At 41.4% G+C, this 22,083-nt stretch overlaps 1 protein-coding gene across 6 annotated transcripts in view; it reads right to left on the reverse strand.

Annotated features, from left to right (window-relative positions):
• Positions 1 to 16,523: 16,523 nt before the first annotated feature.
• Positions 16,524 to 22,083, reverse strand: part of eno4 (enolase 4) — a 37,311-nt gene continuing 31,751 nt past the window's right edge. For 2 of the 6 annotated variants that reach the window (XM_084376204.1, XM_084376203.1), the window contains 3 exons: positions 18,591 to 18,652; positions 17,274 to 17,391; positions 16,524 to 16,770 (listed from right to left, as the gene is read on the reverse strand). In XM_084376204.1, coding sequence (XP_084232330.1) covers positions 16,679 to 16,770; positions 17,274 to 17,391; positions 18,591 to 18,652 — 272 coding nt within the window. In that variant the 3' untranslated portion in view covers positions 16,524 to 16,678. Of the gene's footprint in view, positions 16,771 to 17,273; positions 17,421 to 18,590; positions 18,653 to 22,083 lie in introns of all 6 variants that reach the window. The other 4 variants (XR_014624320.1, XR_014624322.1, XR_014624321.1 and 1 more) reach the window with 3 other exon arrangements.

Consider the following 22,083-nt stretch of genomic DNA (forward strand, 5'->3'; position numbering starts at 1 on the left):
CACTACCAATTACTACGTTACTGTTGTTTGGTCCTGTAACGTTGCTTTATTATTTCTCTTTATTTTGTTGAGTGAAGGACCTGTTTAGTTATCAGACTGTCAGATCGACATGCCCCCGCTCCATGCCGCCGGCTTATCCATTCACACTGGTTCGGTTTGCCAATACTGCACCTCTGATACTACCTCTGATACTACATCCGGAGGCGCATCAGAGGCACAGCGAAAGAGCTGTTTTGGCTGCACAACCTGCACAATAAAAGTAGGTGGTTTTAATGTTAATGCTGATCACTGTATCTACTGAAGCTGTCCCATGTTTCATTATCCATGTCATTTTTACAGTTCAGTCTCCCAAGCATCTTTTCACATGCTACAGTTTCCATCTGTAGCATGAACCCTTCATATATAGTAGTTTAAGGTTCCTTCCAATACCTGCGAATTATCCGGGCTATTATGTTATGAAGCCCGTTTTTAGTATTCTAAATGCAGATTTACTTAGTTGTGACATCACAGTTTTGTCCCCAAGGAGACACAATCTTATGCCGATTTTCCACCAAAATGAGCAGGTCTACACAAGTTATTTAAAATGTGGGTATACCTGCTAAAAATAACCCCATTCTCACTTCCAGCAGTTAGGCAGCCTGTTTGTGATTTTTATCTGAAGCGTCACATTGTATGTCACTGACATCACGTTTCACTTCACGAATGCACCGGAAACAGTTATAACAGAAAACAACTATAGACCCATTGTGAAAGAAGCGTCTGTAAAACGATAAATAATTTTGAGAATCACAACCCCCGTGAAACGACTCGTTTCACTGTCATAATTTGAGCCATTCGGTCCAATAACATTTGGAAAGTCTAGAAGAGCTGCATGGTTGAATTATTTTATCCCCATTCAAACTAAAACAGGAAGTTAGCTGGCTCGGTTGGCGATCCAGGTATTTTCATACCCGGGAAATGAGCTTTTTTGGCTTTAAATCACCACTGAGCAGCTTTCATAGGAATGAACGAGGCTCCACCTACAACACTGTGTCCAGTCATAAAACATCCTTGAATAGACTGCAGAAGTTAATAACGCGTCATCACTTCGCACGGCGGAATCTTAGCGTTTTCATCCGGGTCTTACATTTAGCTCAAAGCCGAGCTGAGGTGTCTACTGCAGAGTCAACTGACCCGGGTGTAAATGAAGTGTGCACATTCCCATTGAACACAAAAGCCTGATCTTAGTGGGTTTAAGTGGGAGTTTTGACAAGTGGAAAAGCAATATTGGTAATTTGGGAAGTTCACGTTCTAACTTCTTCTAATTTACCCATATAGTCCAGGACATTTCTCCAGAGGGGAGAAACCATGGAACATTCCCATAATGCGTGCATGTATGTGGAGTGTTCTTTTCTACATTTCCAGCATAGATCATCTTTAATTTAGTCTTGTTGGGGTATGATAATATCTATGAATTATTTCATATGAATACATTTTCCTCTGGCTTCTCTAATATGTTCCTCAGTGTTGAAGAGAATCCTGTCCCATGTTTTTTCATCAAATGTACAACCCAGGTCTTTCTTCCATGTCATCCTAAGAATATTACATTCACTGTTATTTATCCAAGGACATATCTCATACTACTTAGATGCTTTATGGAACATTGTTGGTAGCTATACATAGCATTCTATTGGGTTTTTTATCATGATGGACATGAACCATCCCTTTAATAGGGTGTCTAATCTGTAAATATTTTTCAGAAGTGGCCTTGTCCCTCTAGATTGAATTTTTCCTTCATTCTATTATAGGAGAGGAAATTGCCCTCTTCAAAAAGGTCACTTAGTATTCTGATACCTTTTTTTAACCACTGAGCCCAATAGATTGTTTATCTATTTTTTATTTTAGGGTTGTGCCATATGGAAGCATATTTTTTTAATGTTTTTGTGTACTTCTTGCCAAACTGTGAATGTGCTAGAATAGGATTCATCACATTATTTTTGTTTTTTAATGTTTGTGTGAGAACCTCAACAGGTTCCAAAGGAGATGTAAGTTCTTGTTCAATCAGGATCCTGTCCAAATCGATATTTGTTCCACCCCAATGTCTGACTAGCTTGGTCATTTCAAAAGAGATACTATAATATTTTATAATTGGTAATGATAGTCCTCCCGTCATTGGCTGGCAAAGCTCATCCATATGAATTCTAGGCTTTCTTCCATCCCAAAAAAAATGTTTTATCATGTTGTTATATCTTAGTAATACTTGTTGTGGGATCTGTGGGGCTACAACCATCTTTATTGTGTTCACCTTTCCCTGTAATGTACAGCGTAACTTACTCCAATTATCTAGATTAACTTTAATTTTATTAAGCATTGTTTCCATATCTCTCCTATAACTGGGTTCAGTATTTCATCTCTTTTGAAAGCCATTGAAAATTAAAGACAGATAGTAGGTTGCAGACACCAGGATAGTTTCTGATTTGTGCCAATTAATACAGTAGATACTTTGGAATATGTAATATGTAAGTGATAATGCCTGACAAGGTGTTCATTATCAGGAATTAATAGACGATGTGGAGGCCTGAACTGTCCATTAATTCCTGATTATGGACACCTCAAAGGGCATTATCCCGCTTATACCATGGTCCGTTGCCAAAGAAAAAACATCAAGACAATTTGCATGTGTGTGTGTTTTGCGATCAAAATATAGAGTTTTCACTCTGAAACTCTGTTTCCCTGGCAACACCTGAGAATTTGACTAATAGCTGAAACAGCCGTTACAATCCCATCAGGTTCTTATGTGATGGAAACGGTGATCATTACTCCAGTAAATAGGACAGACCTTAGATACGACTTAGAAACAGGAGATAAACTAGCCGGCTGAGCTCCTTGAGCCCTTCAGCTCATCTGTTAGCCAGAATGCTAACGTTATGCTAGCAAGATTCAAATTAAACGTTGCAAAATAACATTGCCTACAGTTGACAAACAGTTAATATAATTTCACAGCACATTAAACAACAAAACAAGCTAACCAGCCATGTCACTGTCCCCATCAATAAAAAAGTCACCAACAAATGAGTGTCAGGCTGCAGCCTGAAGTAGTGAGTTAAACAGTGAACAGGATGTGGGAGGATGGCTTGATACAGAGCGTTCAGAGGAAAGTGTAGCAGTTGTCACACAAAGTCAGTTTACCAGCTTTTTAAAATCAAACCTACTAACCCACTCATCTATTTATGAGTTAATCATTACTTGTTATGGACAGTTCAGCCAGCTGACACTTAGGTTACCCACTTTATAATTTACTACAGCCCTGAGTGTAGGCTTCTTGATGCAGCTTGTGTGTTACAAGTGCCACCCTGTGGTGTTCAGAGGATGATGCATTGAAGGACTCGTGGACTCGTGTTGTAAATAAGATATTCAGATTTTTTTATTTTATGTATTTCAAATGTCCAGGTGTCTGCAGTCAGCTGATGCCGACGCCACTCATTTTAGAAACAGGATATAGTGCATTAATTTAGAACTGTAAACAGGCAGTTTGACTGGAACTACTTAAGGAGTTCCAGATGTGTCCATATATTAAAATGTTTATTTGCACCTTCCAGCCAATCAGAATCAAGTATTCACCCAGACCATGGTATAAGTTTCAAGAACTTCTAACGATACTGATATAGAGTTGGCTGGATCCTGACTCAGTACCAAAATGTCATCAGCATAGAGCAATAACTTATGCTCCATGCCTCTGATGACTCCTTACATTTTTGGCTCCTTCTGATCAATGTGGCTAGAGGTTGAGGAAGATTGTGGACAACAGTGGACTGAGGCTGCATCCTTGGTGAGTTGATCTGGATATGTTAAAGAACTGGGACATAACCCCATTAGTAAAAACTGCAGCACTCAGACATGAGTACAGAACTTTTATCTCCCTACAGAAACCATCACCAAACCCAAATCTTGACAGTGCAGTAAACAAAAAAGCCCACTCAACCCAATCAATTGTTTTTTTAGACATCAGGTGATATAGCTATATATATATATATCTTAAAGTCAACAGTTATCATGTTTATACAGTATGTCTGTAGTTAGCTGGGTCTGATCCTTGTCTTTTTTTGGTATTAGCTATATTTTAACTTCATTGAAATATCTGGAAGTGAACCATATTGAAATGCTTCTTGGAAAACTTCTGGAAGTACTGGACAGCGTATTTATTTCTCATGGTATTCTGCTGGGAAGCCATCTGCAGCAGGTGACCTTTCAGTTTTCCATACAGATAACTACAGTTCTTACTTCAGAAGAATAGAAGCATCCAGACTATGTCTTTCCTTTTGGGAGAGTGTTATTAACTTTACCTTGTGGAAAGACTTTAGGTCCTCAGAGCTAGTTGCACAGATAAGTGTGAATACATTTTGAAAACTGTATTAACCTCTTTGGATGTTGTGATTCTTTTTCATCTTTCCCAATTTCTGTAATAGTATTATTTGCATCCTGATACTTGAGCATCTTCCAGTTTTTTGGCCATTTTCATAGAAATTAGTTTTGAGCCTCAATAATGCGTATTCTGCCTTCTTTTATATATATATATATATCGTGTAATTCAAATTTTAGTCGACAGATTTTCCCAAATTAATCCTCATCATACTGTTCTGCTAAATGTAGCAATTTCCATTTCCATTGACTGTACTTTCTCCTTGCTTTCCTTTTTCTTCCATGAACTGTAACATATATATTTTCCTCTGATAAATAAATAATTAAACAGTGATTAACCTTTCTGTTATTCACTTATTTAGGTCCAAAATGATTTAATGTCCTCACTGAGTCTTGCAGCATCTTGTGAGATACTTGTGTTTATTCTCCATCTTCCCCCGCTGATGTATTTCTAGACGATCCAGAATCCTACTGTGTGCAGACTGTTCCATGATAACACGACCTTGGAACTTGACCTTTTTGTGGAGATGCCTCACAAGCAGTTTTGCCTTGTGGCCTGGGATGAGAGAGAACAATTCTCTTGCCCTGAGTGCTGCATGGTTCAGCCTACCTCCTACTCTCAGGAGGCCTTCTTTATCCACTCAGGGGGTCTTCTCAGAGGACTGTCTTTTGAGATTACCTTACCAGCAGCCAAGCAGGTGAAGGCTTGCTGCAAAATGGGACTGACGGCAAGATGTATTTTAGCCACCTAAAAGGACTACTGAAAGAAATATATACCTGTTTAAGTGTCTACTGTCTTCAGCCTACTCTTAAGCTTAGAGAGGGTGTCTGCCTCCCCAACTGACACTTGAAGATGGTTCCACAGGAGAGAAGCTTAATGGCTGAATGCTCTGCCTCCCATTCTACTTTTGGAGACTCTAGGAACCACAAGTAACCCTGCATCCTGAGAGCAGAGTGTTTGAGTCGGGTAATAGGGTACCATTAGCACTTTAAAATATGCTGGCGCCTGGTTATTGAGGGCTTTGTATGTGAGGAGGAAATTTTTAATTTCAATTCGGGATTTTACTGGAAGCCGGTGCAGAGAAGTCCCTTCAAATTTACAGTTTACTGCAAAACATGTACATAAACACCCTTAAAGCTGGGGTTGGTAATTCTGTTCAGAAGCATTTTTTATTATATTCGTATAAAATCTCTCAGCATCCAGACAGCAATCAAAATATAAAATGCTACAGAAAAAAATCCATGGTCTGTGGCAGCGACAGGGCTGTTGTAACTCCATCCAATCAATTTTAGTGGCCCAAAGATATTGTATGGACAGCCTACCTGTCTATCAATCTAACCTTAACTTCCCACCCTGCTGACTCCGCCCAGCTGTCACTCCGTGTGTCTATTCGCGGCACTGCTGGAGCTGTGGTGGAGTGAGCTCATTGTTTACAGACAAGAATGGTAGAGAAAGTACAGACACACTTTTCATTAGAAGCTGTACCTACAGCAGCTAGCACTGCCAAACAGAGCAAGGAAAGACAGACAGAACTGGAGAAGGCTACAAACAAAAAGAAGTTGGTTAGCTCAAGAGGTGAAACGAGAGTCAACATTGGAGTGGCTGTTCAATGATGGAGACAACTGATGAAGTCGAAGGCCTGAAAACAGATGCCATGGTAGCTGTGTCTCTGTTGGACAGGTAATGAGCTGGTTTGTTTTGGTCTGGGAAATGTCTTACGTAGCTAATGTTAGCTCCTTATGTTGCTGTTGTTTGTATTAGCCCAACACCAACATGGTTAGCATTGTCAGCTTGTAGCTAATGTTAGCTAGCTAGCTATGATAGACCACTGCAGTATGAAACATATTTATATGAAACGTTACCGTTTACACGCAGGCCAACGTTTACACGTACTGTGGATCTAATCCATGAAGCAGTGTTCACACATGCACTGCTACCCTGAGCTGTTTGGACATTAGCCAGACGAGCTGTATGTGAGGGGCAAAACTCTAGCAAGCTAGTGAGATAGCCTCCAATTTATTTCTTTTAAAATTAAGAAAGGGTATAAAAATGAGTGGGGGAGCTGGACAAAGTAAGAAGTCAAAAACGATGTCATTTTCGAAGTGCGTTTGCCTTATCTGCCAGTCTGTCATCACTATACCTAAGAAGGGAAATGTGTAGAGGCATTTTCGGCCTGTTCATAAAAACTATGACACTGACTTCCCTCTGAAAAGCGAACTGAGAAGAAGAAGGGCGAAGGAACTAAAATGTGGGAACTGCCAGCTCCTAGAAGATGGGGGTCAACCTGGGAAGCAGACTGCAGTTCCCAAGGGTAGTGTGCACAACTCTACATCCAAAGACCTGACATGAGTTCACAGTCACACTCTGTATACTGTATGTGGAGGGGAGGTGAGATCCACAGAGGCAGGGAGGAGCTGCAGTGATGTTTCAGAGGTGAGGAGACGTCAGGACACATAACCAGCCTGCACTGATCTACTGAGCAATTAAAGGCCTGTTTGTTCAAATAAAACAACAGTGACACAGTGACTGAGGCTGTAAGATAATCCTCAGCTCCAAGCCGGGAGCTCATTCAGCTCCAAGCCGGTAGCTCACTCAGCTCCAAGCCGGTATCTCATTCAGCTCCAAGCCGGTAGCTCACTCAGCTCCAAGCCAGTAGCTCATTCAGCTCCAAGCCGGTAGCTGGCCTCCTCTGATGTCTGCATGGCTAATACCTCATGAGCAGTGTTAACATCGACCATCACCGCGAGCCGCCGACACCGGGATCCGACGAGCCTGACCGCGAGCCGCCGCTGCTAACACCGGGACCCGAGGAGCCGGACCGCGAGCCGCCGCTGCTGACACCGGGACCCGAGGAGCCGGACCGCGAGCCGCCGCTGCTAACACCGGGACCCGAGGAGCCGAACACCGCGAGCCGCCGCCGACATCAGGACCCGAGGAGCTGGACCGCGAGCCGCCGCTGCTAACACCGTGGGCTGCTGGGCGCCGGGGAGCTGCTGGGCTCCCATTCCCGGTCTACACCGGCTGAGCTAACGCCGGAGCTGTTACGCTCCGCACTTGTGTCATCTGTCTGGGCGGTTTGGATGTTTGCTGTTTCCCCAATGCGTTCTCCTTGTGGAACCACACAGGTGCCATACGAAGCAAGCCTTATTCTATTAATTCCTGTAATGGTTCTACTGGTCTGACCATTAAGCGGAAATGTTTAGTAATCATGCTTCTTCTGCTATCTGGTATTCATCCTAATCCTGGTCCCCCAGTTACATGTAGCACGCCATCAGATTTTAAGAATATGTCTGGTCTGCATATCATACATGTAAACACTCGCAGTCTGCTTTCTAATATGAAAATGGATATGCTGAAAATTTGGGTCGAGTCAACCGATGCAGATGTAATTGTCATTTCTGAGACCTGGCTTTCTAAATCTGTTTTGGACAAAGATGTAGCAATTGAGGGTTTTAATATTTTTCGCTCTGATCGTCCTAAAAAGGCTGGTGGGGTGGCAATTTATGTCAGATCCAGTTTTTCTGCACAAGTCTTGCTTGCTAATTCTATTAGTAATCAGTTTGAAATCCTAGCTTTAAGTATTGCTTTGCCTGGTGGTCATCACCTAACTATTGTTGGTTGCTATAGGCCCCCCTCTGCCACTGTAGAGACATTATCCTCTTTAATGCAGATGTTGTCAAAACTGAAATTCAAAGAAATTGTTGTGGTGGGTGATTTTAATTGGGACTGGTCTTCACCAGTGTCTGATCCTTTTAAGGCCCAGTGCTTGGCTCTTAACCTTACGCAAATCATTGAAAGCCCCACGCGTCTTAATCCCAAATGCCCAACCAAATCTTCTCTTATTGATCTTTTAATAACCAACACGCCACATAAATTTTCTGCTACAGCAGTTTTTGCCAATGATCTAAGTGACCACTGTGTGATTGGTGCTGTTAGGGACACTAAAATCCCTCGCACTAAGCCTCGTATTGTTCTTAAAAGAAGCCTTAAACACAACAAGCTTTTCTTCACGACCTTTCTCACATTAACTGGGATCGTATTTTACTAATTGATGATTTAAATCTTGCATGGGAATATTTTTATGACAGTTTTAGTTATTTTATGGATAAACATGCTCCTCTTTGTCGGTTCAGGGTTAAGGGACGAGAGAGCCCCTGGTTCACTGCTGAACTGACGGATCTCTTACACAAGAGAAATCAGCTTTGGGCCAATGCTTGGAAGTCTGGGCTTGAGGCCGACTGGCTACTTTTTCGGCAAGCACGTAACAGCTGTACTAGTGCTATTAGGAAAGCTAAACGAGAGTACTACTTATCACAGACCACAGACAACTTAAACGACCCTAGGAAATGTTGGCATACCATAAAATCTCTTTCAGCCAATACCTGCTCCGCAGAGTTGCCTCCCAATATTATTGTTGACTCCACCCCTATTTCAGACAAATCTGAGATGCTAAACTGTTTTAACAAACATTTTATAGCCTCCAGCTCCTTGTTTGATTCATCTTGTGATGGTAACTCACCCACTCTGTCCCCCATCAGCCCAACCTCGGGCAACCAGGCTCTCTCTTTCTCTTTCACCCCCTTCTCAGTTAAAGAGGTTCTTACAGCCTTAAAAGACCTAGACCCTCGAAAATCAGCAGGTCCTGATAACCTCCCCCCTACTTCTTACGTCTGGCCGCGCAGATTATAGCTCTGCCGGTATCTCACATCTTTAATCTTTCTATCCAGTGCAACGTTATTCCTGATGTGTGGAAAACCGCCTATGTGATCCCTCTCTTGAAAGGGGGTGACCGTACTTTATTGAATAATTACAGACCCATCTCCAAGCTCTCCATATTAGCAAAAGTTCTCGAAAGGCTGGTGAATGACCAGGTTAAGGATTATCTGAGCGGTTACATGCTGCTATTCCGACATGCCGCTATTTAGACAGTGACCTATAATTGTCGGAATAGCGGCATTAAAGTTATTTTTCAAGCGTCCCACTATTTCGACATTTTGTTTTGTCATAGTCAGAGACATGTTGGAATAGTGGCATGTCTAAATAGAGACATGTCGGAATAGCGGGATGTCGGAATAGCAGGCGGGCCCCTATCTGAGCCTAAACAATATTTTATCTCCTTTTTAATCTGGTTTCAGGAAGCAGCACAGTACTGCAACTGCTGCTACTAAGGTGATAAATGATATGTTGGAAGCTATGGATGCCAAGAAATATTGCGCTGCTCTTTTTATCGATCTTTCTAAGGCATTTGATACAGTCGATCACAGTATTTTATGTCAGCGGCTGTCCACCATTGGAATGTCTGACCATGCAGTTGGCTGGTTCTCTAACTACCTTTCAAACCGTAAGCAGTGTGTGCAGTCCGACGGCCTTTGCTCCGGGTTCCTTAACACTGTAAATGGTGTGCCGCAAGGGTCGGTTTTAGGACCCACTCTCTTTACTATCTATATGAATGAGGTGGGTCATAATACTAATGCCTCTGTACATCTTTATGCTGATGACACCGTTGTTTATTGTTGTGCATCTTCTGTTGCCCAGGTGTTCACAGATCTGCAGTCTGCATTTGACGCCATTCAGGCGCAATTGTCTCAACTCAGGCTAGTTTTAAATGCAGGTAAAACTAAGTTTATGTTCTTTTTGAATAAAAAGAAGTTGCCTGCTGTTCTACCCTGTATTATGTCTGCTCAGGGTACCCCTATTGAGTCTGTGACCACTTACAAATATCTAGGCATCACAGTGGATGATAACCTCTCTTTTAAATGTCATGTTGACCAGTTACTGAAGAAACTGAAGTTAAAACTGGGGTTTTTCTTCAGAAATAGAGCCTGTTTTTCTTTTAAATCCAGAAAACGTATTGTTGCGGCCACTTTCTTGCCACTCTTGGATTATGGTGATGTTGTATATATGAATGCCTCTGCTCACTCCCTGCAACTGCTGGATGCCGTGTATCATGGGGCCTTGAGATTCATCAAAAATTGCAACACTGTTTCACCTGAACTCTTTTGGAGTGGAGGATGAGATTTTGACACTACAAGCTGACATTCAGCTGAAGTCCAGAGCTCATGGACATTTCTCGAACTTACTCACAGAGGAAAAGTACCCCAACATGAGGAAATGTGCTACCTCCTTGACTGCATTGTTCGGCTCCACTTATATATGTGAGTCAGCCTTTTCCCACATGAAGATCATTAAGTCCAAGTACCGTTCCACCATGACTGATGATCATTTGGAAGTGTGCTTGAGGCTGGCTATCAACAGCTACTGTCCGGACTATGCATCCCTGGCTGATTCCATTCAGTGCAAGTCATCAGAGTAAGGTAATGACAAAAAAATGTACAGAGTTGTATTGTACAATATGGGTTCATGTAGTTATGCAAGCTACACCAACATATATTGTGCATATAAAGAATTCTCAATATATTCATGAATAAATATATGTTTTGCATTTTTATAGTAGATAAATGATTTTGACTTGGTCATTTTATAAGTAGCTCACAAGCCAAAAAAGTGTGGGCACCCCTGCTGTAGAGTCTCTCTGACAGGTGAGTGCAACTTGATGCTGGTAACAACATAGATCAGACCAATGTTATTCGTGTAATATGTATCTTAGATGGATAGATTTCATATATACATGTGTCCTTCTTTCATATCAAGTTGGTTTGCTATATGTGCATGAGTGTGCTCCTTAGCAGGGATACAATACAAAAAGGAATTGCATCATTTCATTAACTACACCAGGAAAATGCTTCAAATACTAGTCCTAACAGTCACGTTATCCTACTGCTTCAGACTATAACATATAAGTAGGACATTTTTTAAGAAAATAGACATTCCTGTGTTGTCTTTGAGAGAATCAATAACATTTTATGCAGTTGGACAAGTACTGTTGTAAAGTAATATGATATTTATAGGTCCTTGATTCTTTCTACAGAACAATCACTGCCAAAAAAGTAGAGGATTTCAACAACACTGACATCAACAGCTTAAACTGTTAGCCAACACTGATCTGTGTTTATAATCAGTCAAGAAACCTCTGGACGTCCTTCCTGTATATAGTTGTTTATGCTAATTGTACTGTATATTGTCTAAATGATAAAAGGTATACTTTTTTTGTAGTGTTATTTATTTACATGTGTTCCAAAAGATTCAATAAACAAGAGTCTTACCTAATTCAGTTGTCATTATTAGTGCATCACGTAAAGTGAAAGAACTGTAATGGTTGGTTGTTTATGCTTGAAGTGTAAAGAAAAGGCATTTATCATTTTCAAGACTTTATTCAAACAAGTTAGAGATAATGTAAAACAAGGAGTAAATACAGAACGAGAAATAAATCCAAGCTAGGCAGAGTTCAGCACTTGATGTGATTGCTCCAAACGTAGTCCTCAAATTCTGGCCTGTAAATCAAAAGATGAGCGACATGATAAGATATTTTTATGGAACAGAACACGACTGTCTTCAGCATACTGTGAACATATACACTTAAAATGGTGAATACTGGTGAAGACATAAACTGGGACATCTGTACAGTTTTGTCCAGGTATATGACTTTTTTTTTTTCATTTTATCTTTTCATGCTTTTGACTTGAAGTACCAGCCCTTTATCTTTCTTTACATTTCCTACTTACTGTATTTACTGTTATGCACCAAAACACAAATTCAAATTGTGAAAAGCTACTTGGTAAGAAATGTGATTCTGGTTAGGGCCCTTGTGTGTTCAAGTTACATGCCTGGTCAATATACTGTACAAACACAAGTAGTTTAGTTGTAGGTGGTGTCAGGAAACCTATAAAACACAGGAGGTTAGCACCCTGGTATAACTCGGATACCCGCAAATTGAAGCAAACATCACGGAAATTTGAAAGGAAATGGCGTTCCACCAACTTGGAAGAATCCCGCTTAGCCTGGAAAGATAGCCTTAAAATATATAGGAAGGCCCTCCGCAATGCCAGAGCAAGCTATTACTCGTCATTAATAGAGGAAAACAAAAACAACACCAGGTTTCTTTTCAGCACTGTAGCCAGGCTGACAGAAAGTCACAGCTCTACTGAACCATGTATTCCTACAACGCTCGGTAGTAATGATTTCATGAGCTTCTTTAATGATAAAATTTTAACTATTAGAGACAAAATCCATCATCGCTTGCCCTCAACTGGCACTATTGTATCTTTAAACACAGGAACCTCAGAAACAGTTGTAAATTCTGACTTATATTTAGACTGCTTCTCTCCCATCGACCTCCACCAACTAACTTCGATGGTTTCTTCATCTAGACCAACAACTTGTCTCCTAGACCCCATCCCAACTAGGTTGCTGAAAGAAACTATACCTTTAATTAGCACATCTCTACTAGAAATGATCAACCTGTCTCTATTAACAGGATACGTACCACAATCCTTTAAACTAGCTGTAATTAGACCGCTCCTTAAAAAGCCTAATCTTGATCCAGAAGCTTTAGCCAACTATAGACCTATATCCAACCTCCCTTTCCTCTCCAAGATCCTTGAAAAAGCAGTCGCCAACCAGCTATGTGACTTTCTTCATAGAAATAGTTTATATGAGGATTTTCAATGTTTTCAAAGGTTTTAGAGCACATCATAGCACAGAGACGGCACTGGTGAAAGTTACAAATGACCTCCTAATCGCTTCTGACAAAGGAGTTGTCTCTGTCCTGGTCTTACTAGATCTTAGTGCTGCATTTGATACCATTGATCATCACATTCTACTACAGAGACTGGAACACTTAATTGGCATTAAAGGACCCGCATTAAACTGGTTTAAGTCCTATTTATCGGATCGATTTCAGTTTGTACATGTTAATGATGAGTCATCCCTGTATACCAAGGTTAGTCATGGTGTTCCTCAAGGCTCCGTGCTTGGACCCATACTATTCACCTTATATATGCTCCCTCTAGGAAATATAATTCGGAAACACTCCATAAACTTTCATTGTTATGCAGATGATACACAGTTATACCTATCATTAAAGCCAAATGAAACTAATCAGCTTACTAAACTCCATGCATGTCTCAAGGACATTAAGACCTGGATGACCTGCAATTTTCTGCTGTTAAACTCAGATAAAACCGAAGTTATAGTACTTGGTCCTAAACACCTTAGAGATGCATTATCTAATGATATAGCGAGTTTGGATGGCATTAACTTGGCCTCCAGCACCACCGTCAGGAATCTGGGAGTTATCTTTGATCAAGATATGTCCTTCAACTCCCACATAAAACAAATTTCAAGGTCTGCATTTTTTCATCTACGTAGCATTGCAAAAATCAGGCCCATCCTTTCTCAAAAAGACGCAGAAAAGCTAGTCCATGCATTTGTTACTTCCAGGCTGGACTATTGTAATTCTCTATTATCAGGCTGCCCTAACAAGTCTCTAAAGAGTCTCCAGCTGGTCCAGAATGCTGCAGCACGTGTACTGACAGGAACTAAGAAAAGAGATCATATTACTCCTGTATTGGCCTCTCTGCACTGGCTCCCTGTAAAATCAAGAATAGAGTTTAAAATCCTTCTCCTCACTTACAAAGCTGTTAATGGTCAGGCACCATCATATCTCCAGGAGCTCATACTATCCTATCACCCAACTAGAGCATTACGCTCCCAGAACGCAGGATTACTTGTAGTTCCTAAAGTCTCCAAAAGTAGAATGGGAGCCAGAGCCTTCAGCTATCAAGCTCCTCTTCTGTGAAACCATCTTCCTGTTTTGGTCCGGGAGGCGGACACCCTCTCTACCTTTAAGAGTAGACTTAAGACCTTCCTCTTCGATAGAGCTTATAGTTAGGGCTGGGCCAGGACAGGCCCAGGCTTTACCTTGCCCAGGCCTGTCCTGGACCAGCTCTTAGTTATGCTGCTATAGGCCTAGTCCGGGGGACAATGACACACTGAGCTTCTCTCTCCTCCCCTCTCCTCTCCTCTCCATCTGTATACATTATGCCTGTATACATGCCCCATCTCTGCATGTCACTGACTTACTTCTTCCCCGGAGTCCTTGTGCTTTCTATTCCTACAGGCTCCCGTGGATCCTGGCCGCGCCCGGGTCGTGGATCGTGGATGCGCCCACTGCTATGGCCCTGCCTGATCGTTGATGCGCCCACTGCTATGGCCCTGCCTGATCGTGGATGCGCCTACTGCTATGGCCCTGCCTGATCGTGGATGCGCCTACTGCTATGGCCCTGCCGGATCGTGGATGCACCTACTGCCATGACCCTGCCTGACACCCACCACTACTGTCGCTAATATTAGTCACATCTCTGTTACATACGTTCCACTACTATTATTGTAATGCATTACTACATACCATCCTTACCATTAATCACTACTACTGTTATCACTAGTAATCACATTTCCATGTGCATTTCATTATTATTGCTGTAATACATCTTTATGTACTTTCACTCCTGTCAACCATCGCTTATAATTGAATACATTGTGATCTCGTTGATCTGCTCTGTACATGCGACATCTATTGCACGTCTGTCCGTCCTGGGAGAGGGATCCCTCCTCTGTGGCTCTCCCTGAGGTTTCTTCCGCATTTTTTTTCCTCACTCGAATCGAGGGTCGAAGGACAGAGGGTGTCGTCTCTGTACAGATTGTAAAGCCCTCTGAGGCAAACTGTGATTTGTGAATTTGGGCTATACAAATAAAATTTTATTTGATTTGATTTGAGATAAAAGCACCAGTAATGTTCTACTTTAGATACCTGCTCATGTGCAATCCTTTGAAATTGAAGATCTTCTACTCAACGTATGTCATCTTTTCCGAGAACATCTGCTCCTTGACCTGTCGTCCTCCAACGTCCATGGCCTCTGCCTAGACTTCCTCGGACACTGCTGGTTGCCCTCCCGTCGTCCTTGACAGGATGATGTGCTTCGCTCTGGTGTGTCTTCGTCATCAGAGTCAACGATGCTCTCATCATGGAAGCTCTAACGTGAAAAACATCGTATTATCAAGAGTCCGATACAATATTCATGTTCGTCTGTGAATCACTGAGGGTAACAAAAAAAAAACATGTAGCAGGCCCACCACTAATCTTGATGTTTTAGCTTTGCCATATATAACGTTACCATAGCCAACTGCTGCTAGCTAACCAGCAATAAGTTACAACATCAAAATACAATTTAAAATCAATTTTCTGAATACTAACAAAGCTAGCTTGACAGCTGTCAGTACTAGCAGTGGCTATGTTTGTTGTTTATGTTCAATATGATAATATTAGGTGTTTACTTACAGGTGAATGAGACATGAGGTAGCTACTTGTAGTTAGATGTTGTGATGTAAACGATGCACCGATACACTCTCCTCCCCAACGCTCGTGAGGACTCAGGACGTCGCCGGTATTCGGTAGTTGACAGTGCGCGTTTATGGTTTGGGGGTAGTGGCTTTGGAGAGAGGTTTTACTGGCTGGATACTTTCAAAATCTAGCCTTGGCTTGACAGGTTCTCCATCTTACCAACCCCCACTTTAAGGGCAGTTAAGAACTCATTACTTGAGTACAAATTCTTTAAAGAAACAGTATTTTTACTTGACTACAGTACTGTAGTACTCTTTGCAACTGGGTCCAGCAAAAAGATGTTTTGTATAGAACGTGGGCTGAAACTTAAACTCTTCGGATGTGATGAACCCATCAGCTTAAGAGGGCTGCACCTATACTCATAGAATCTGGAGTTACAGTGCGTAATCAGTTTATAGCACTGGCCCATGCTTTTCTTCGCTCCTGCCAAAAATATACATAAATAGTTGATTAGTGTATTCTGTTTCAATGTTAGAAACCAAATATTTGTCTTTTTGAGGAGAAAAGAAGTGCAAGTTAAATAAAGAAAACAAATAATGACCTCCACCAGTGGGTTTCATCTGTTTCTTTTGTAGTGGGAAGGCTCACGTGTCGCACTTTATGGCTTGTGAGTGCTGCTATATTTAGAGATGATCAATGATGACCGAAACCTGTGCTTGTGTAGGAGGAGGAGGCACAACGTACAGCACTTGATAATATGTCCTGTATTTGCCTGAAGTGCCAAAGAGATATTTCAGAAAATGTTTTATTGAAGGTCATCTTTAGCCATTTAGCCTCCCTCTTAATAGGTTCATATTGATTTTATACCACAGTTAGTAAATAAAATAGGATGAAAAAATTAGTTTAATGCACTTTGTTTAGAATACACTCAGCAGGTAAAATCTTGACCCACAAGTGAGTGAAAACAGCAGAATTGAATTCTGAAAGGCCAATACAATGTAGTACCATTGACACAGATTTGAAGACTTCATATTTTCTTCCTAGAAACAGACGGACAGTGTACTCTCTGCAGTAGTGGACTGTTCCTGTGGTTTGTAAGTGAACAGTGGAGCCAGGTGCTTCTCCTTGGAGACTGTGGATGAGACAAAATAATGAAATAAAGTGAACAGCCATGCTGAAATGATTTCTGCTGCTGCAGCTGAAGCACACTGAGCCTTTCACTCCAGCTCTATCCCCTCTGGGCTTCAGCATCACTATCAATACAAACAAATAACAATAAACACGTTCACTAAACTTTTATTGATTACACACAGACACACACTCATCTCTCATCACTCCTCCACTGTCCCTGCCTGCTTTTAGGAAACCATGAATGGGAAAGTATTTGTCACTGTGTGTAATTAGGTGGCTAATTAACAGATCCAAAGGAGGGGTTTTCATTCTTCCACTCACACACACAAATACACATTTGTATGATTCCTCACACACATTTTCCTTTCACATTCAACACAGAGAGACAGGGAGAGATTTGTTCTCAAGCCTAGGCATTACTACCCCTCTCTTACTGGCTTTGTCTGGCCTCCTTTTTCTCTGTCCGGCAAAAAAAAGACAATGAAGGAGTATACAAAAACCTACCCAGGATTCCCTGTTGGGCCAGTTCATCCTCTATAGAACTCAGACGGTTATATTTAGTTATCCTCTCAGCACTGCTCAGACCTCCCAGTTTGACATAGTCCAGGCCCAGACCCACAGCCTGAGGGGTGGGGGGAGAAGAGCAGCACACTGTGAAAAAAAAACTGGTGCTCAGGAAGGAGGTGTGTGATGCCACCAAGGGGAGGGAGACAGAAACAAGAACATTGTCTCTGGGTAACACTGGTGAGTTTGTTTAATCATTTAGTTATTTAGTCATGATGAAACTGGAGGCAGGTAGGATGAATAAATTTGGTCCAATCCCAGTTGAGTATGCTGACCTACGAGTGGAGGGGATTGGGAGGTGATAGGGAGATGAAGGCAGCTTAATCTTAAGGGTGGATTGCATAGTTACTCACTCATTTGGGTCCATGGTTTTGTAGATAATTGGGAATTTACTTTGCTGGTGAGCAGGGATGCATCAGATTACTTTCACTGACAGAGAATAGTTTGGCGTATTCATATTGCTTTAATCAATTAGTAGATATTCAGTTTACTCTCATTGAAGACTCATCAAATATTCACATCGAGGAATTGGGACCAATGACATTTTTATGTTTTAACTTCAAAAACTACAGTGGGAGAAACAGGAGCAAATTGAGAAAACATCCTCATCAATTTGACATCACGTGCAGCATTTAGGAAACAACCTGCCAATACACACAACACAACAGAATACAGAAAAGCGTTGCAATGGCCAAAAACATCGACATTAGCAAAAATGTGCAAATATGGTAGGAACGATACAAAGTCAAAAACACACAAACCCCAAAATCAAAAGTAACACAGATATGCTGTATATCCAGTCAGCACAACAGAGGTGCTCCAGGCCTCTGGGGGAGCACTCTCCACTGACTGCACGAATCAGGACCTTATTCTATTAACACAATACATGTTGTGTGGCCAATGGTGACATTTAGTAAATATACATCAGTACATGTATTTACTGTTCATGTTGTGTTCTCACATTAAAATGTTTTAAGGTTTAATGGTCCTCTGAACAGAAACTAAGTCCTGCTGTCAAATTGATGAAAATGTTTTCTTAATTTGCTCATGTTTTGTCTATGTGTATGTGTTTTCTTAAGTTGCAGCACGTTGCACATGTCGGCCTCGTAGTTTGAGACTCAGAGCACACATAATTACTGCAGATGGCTGCTGTTGACATTCAAACGGAATGTGGTGAAGAGGTGTACAGCTGTTCTCTGATCAGAAAAACGACATGAAGCTGGAAATGCTAAATGACAGCAAGGGAATAACACTTACAATATCTGACAAAGAACTATCACTGCATGGCTCTCTGCATGTTGTTCCCAGTAACACTGAAGCTGGCAGGTCAACATGTGGAGAGAGACACATGGACACATAATTAACACAGACAGCAATTCACCATAGAAACAATATTTCATAGATGAAAAAGAGGTGTGATTTTGATATTAATAATCTATGGATACAGCAAATCATATTTCTGCAGGTGTACAGCACAGGCATTATAACATGACAACTGTTTCACTTTGCTGATACCCTCATGCGAACAATGTTTCGAGCTGCAGCTCCCTCCACCATCCCAACCGCCTCCTTATTTGCTACATTTTTGGTATTTCTGATTTAACTTAGATTTATTTGTTCATGTATGAGTATTAAGGGGAGATTAGTTTCCTAACAGAATCCTTGCTGCTGCTCGGCTTCTTTGAGAGCTTCCTCAAAGTATACAACCTTTTGCTCTAAATCAGGGCTGCCCACAGTGGGACCAGCAGGCCAAAGTTGGCCCACCATATGTTTTGATTTGGTCTGCCAGATGTTTCTGGTGGGAAAATATCAACATTAATTAAAAAAAAAGTATCATCTGAAATGCTGCTTATGCTGTTTTAATTTTTGTGAGGTAATAATGCTCTTTAAATATGCAGGATCTTTAGTTAATAATTATTTGTCATAATCTGATCACAGAGGGCAGATTGACACTTTGTGCAGGAAATCTTGAGTCATAAACACAAAAGAGAGACAATTTATATCAAACGTAGAAAATGGATAAGTAGAATTTCTTTCTTCACTTGCCTCCCAGGGCTTCTGTACAGTCAGTGATTAAGACTTAATATTTTTAAATGAGCAGCCTAAATATTATACAGTTAATGAGTCATATGTATAATCTGCAATAAAAACGTAGATTGAAATGTTCTATGTTGTGTAAAGTTACTGAGAGGTGACATATTTCCGGCCTCAGGTGCAAAAATCTTTGGCCATATTCTCGTCATAAGTTGTACATGCGCTCTTCACTCGCTGTAATACAAGAGACAGGAGCTTGCTGGGCACTGACCATCACCGCCCCAAGGCCGTGTTAAAAAGCATGAAAAGGAGTTGACGAAGGAGCAGATAACGTAAAAGTTCGTAGAGAGTTGGAGGAGCCTTGTATGATAGAGTGAGATGCAGAATATAGATCGAAATGGAGAAAGAAAGTTCAGTTAAGTCACTGAAACAACGCCGTCTGAGAAGAGAACACTGCAGGGAAAGCTCGGAGTGAAAGAGCTCGGACATGACCAGCCGGACATCATGATAAAACAACAAGCACAAGACAGAGGAAGACAGTTCACCCGGTCTTTTTCATGAGGCTGGTTTGCTAAGAAATCGTGGCTAACTGCATTCAGTGAGGTCAACACTTTATTTTGCTTTCCCTGCCTCCTTTTTCAAACAGCAGGAACAGAACCAGCATGGACCCAGTCAAGTTTGACTGATTTAAAGCACTTTGCTGAAAAAGTGAAGCTGGAGCATTGTGTTGCTGTTAAAGGTATTGTTTTGGTCCTACTTGTCTGACAGAGGTTTTTCTGTCAGCCTTGGTGACTCTGCGTCGTCCTCAGCGCCCCTCCCTTGTGGAGTCCCTAAGGGTTCGATTCTAGGGGCCAATCCTTTTTTCCTTTTACATGCTCCCCTTAGGGTCCATTTTTAGAAAAGATGGCATGGCATTGTTATGCGGACGGAACTCAAATCTACCTACCTTTGAAATGGAATGAGGCAAACTCTTATTAACTATTATTTGACTTGGATGCTTGGATGGCATTACATTTTAATGAGTAAAACTGAAGTCCTGATATTTGGACCCAGTGGTGCCTGTTGTGCCGCTCATATTGACCTGTGTTCCCTGGAACCATATGTAAAAGCTACTGTAAAAAATCTGGGCATGATAATGGACAGTGTCTTTAAATATGACAAACGGATAAACCGATTAAATCTTCTTTTTTCTTTCTTCTATTTCTTTTTTATCATTTAGTGATTTTGAAAGGGTTATTCATGCTTTTATCACCACCCGACTTGACTACTGTAATGCCCTTTATGTTGCTAGCCAGGCCTCCATCTCACGCTTGCAGTTGGTCCAGCATGCTGCAGCTTGTCTTTTAACAGGAAAACGAAAGCCCTTACTGGCTTCACTTCACTGGCTCCCTGTACGCTTTCTGATTGATTTCAAGAGTGCATTGTTTACCTACAAATCATTGAATGGGCTAGCTCCAACCTATCTCTCTGACCTTTTACAACCACATGTTCCATCAAGGTCACTCAGGTCCACTGACCGGTTGCTTTTGGTTGTCCCCAGATCAAGGTTGAAGCAAAGGGGAGATCGAGCCAAACTCTGGAACAAGTTGCCTCTACATGTTTGGCTGGCCTCTACACTGCCTGTTTTTAAATCCCGTCTCAAAACACATTTTATTCCTTAGCTTTTGATTCAGTATGACAGTTGTCTTTCTTGTTTTTATGGTCTTTGTGTTTTATTGTGTTGTTTTTTTTACTATTTCTGACTGTTCAGCACTTTGGCCAACTGTTTTAAATGTGCTTTATGAATTAATTTGGATTTTGGATTTTGGAAAGCTGCTACCTGACATATTTAAAATTGATCCGCTATCTACAACTGCGAAAATGACCACTGCTTTGCTCTGTAGATGCACTTTGATGAACGACAGCAGTGCGAACTGACTTTGAATTTCCTGTGACTAGTCTACTTGAACATAAAAGCTTGTTTCTGGAATGCACAGCAGCGCTCGGGCCAGCATGGAGAGGAGAGGGTATGTGCAACGGTGATCCCTTCAAAAGGCAAGGACGTCGGCGGTGTAAATAAAAGTACAGACACAACTTACTTAGGGGAAAGCCTTGTGACAATAAACCTGCTTGTGTGCGTGTGGTGTGTGTATGTCTGTGTATGACTGAGAGACAGAGGGAAAAGAAAGTGGAAAGTGAACTATTGCACACATTATGTTTTTGTCCATTTTTTGCTGTACATTATTAATAACTTAGGCCAACTCTGAACATTGACCGACCCGCCCACACCCGTGATATTATCTGGTAAAGATGACCCAAACCCGACTGACCCACAGGTGTGGGTTATGGGTCGACCCGTTTGACTGTCTGCTCCTAGAACAAATGTCCAAAAGTGTAACCCAGACCTGTCTCTCAGGTAATGTTCCACACTGCCAGACCACACACAGCACGTTTATTGAAAAATGTGCTAAAACCATGCGAGATTGTGTGAATGCAGGAGGAAGTTGGGGAGGTGGTTTCTCAAACAGAGAATGAGGGTGTGGTTAGTAGTCGGATGCAGTCCATTACCATCGCTAACAGATTGCTGTAGCAAGATCAACATCATTACCATGGATAGTGATAGCATTAGGGAATATAAGTTTTGGTTCATTTTAGTTGACAGCCTGACACCGAGTTAACCTGTTACTAACTAGTTAATTATTGAGAATAAAAAACGCTGTAGACGACGTTAAATATA

This window comes from Pagrus pagrus (genome assembly GCF_965226575.1).
Source record: "Pagrus pagrus genome assembly, chromosome: 15".
Classification (NCBI taxonomy): domain Eukaryota; kingdom Metazoa; phylum Chordata; class Actinopteri; order Spariformes; family Sparidae; genus Pagrus; species Pagrus pagrus.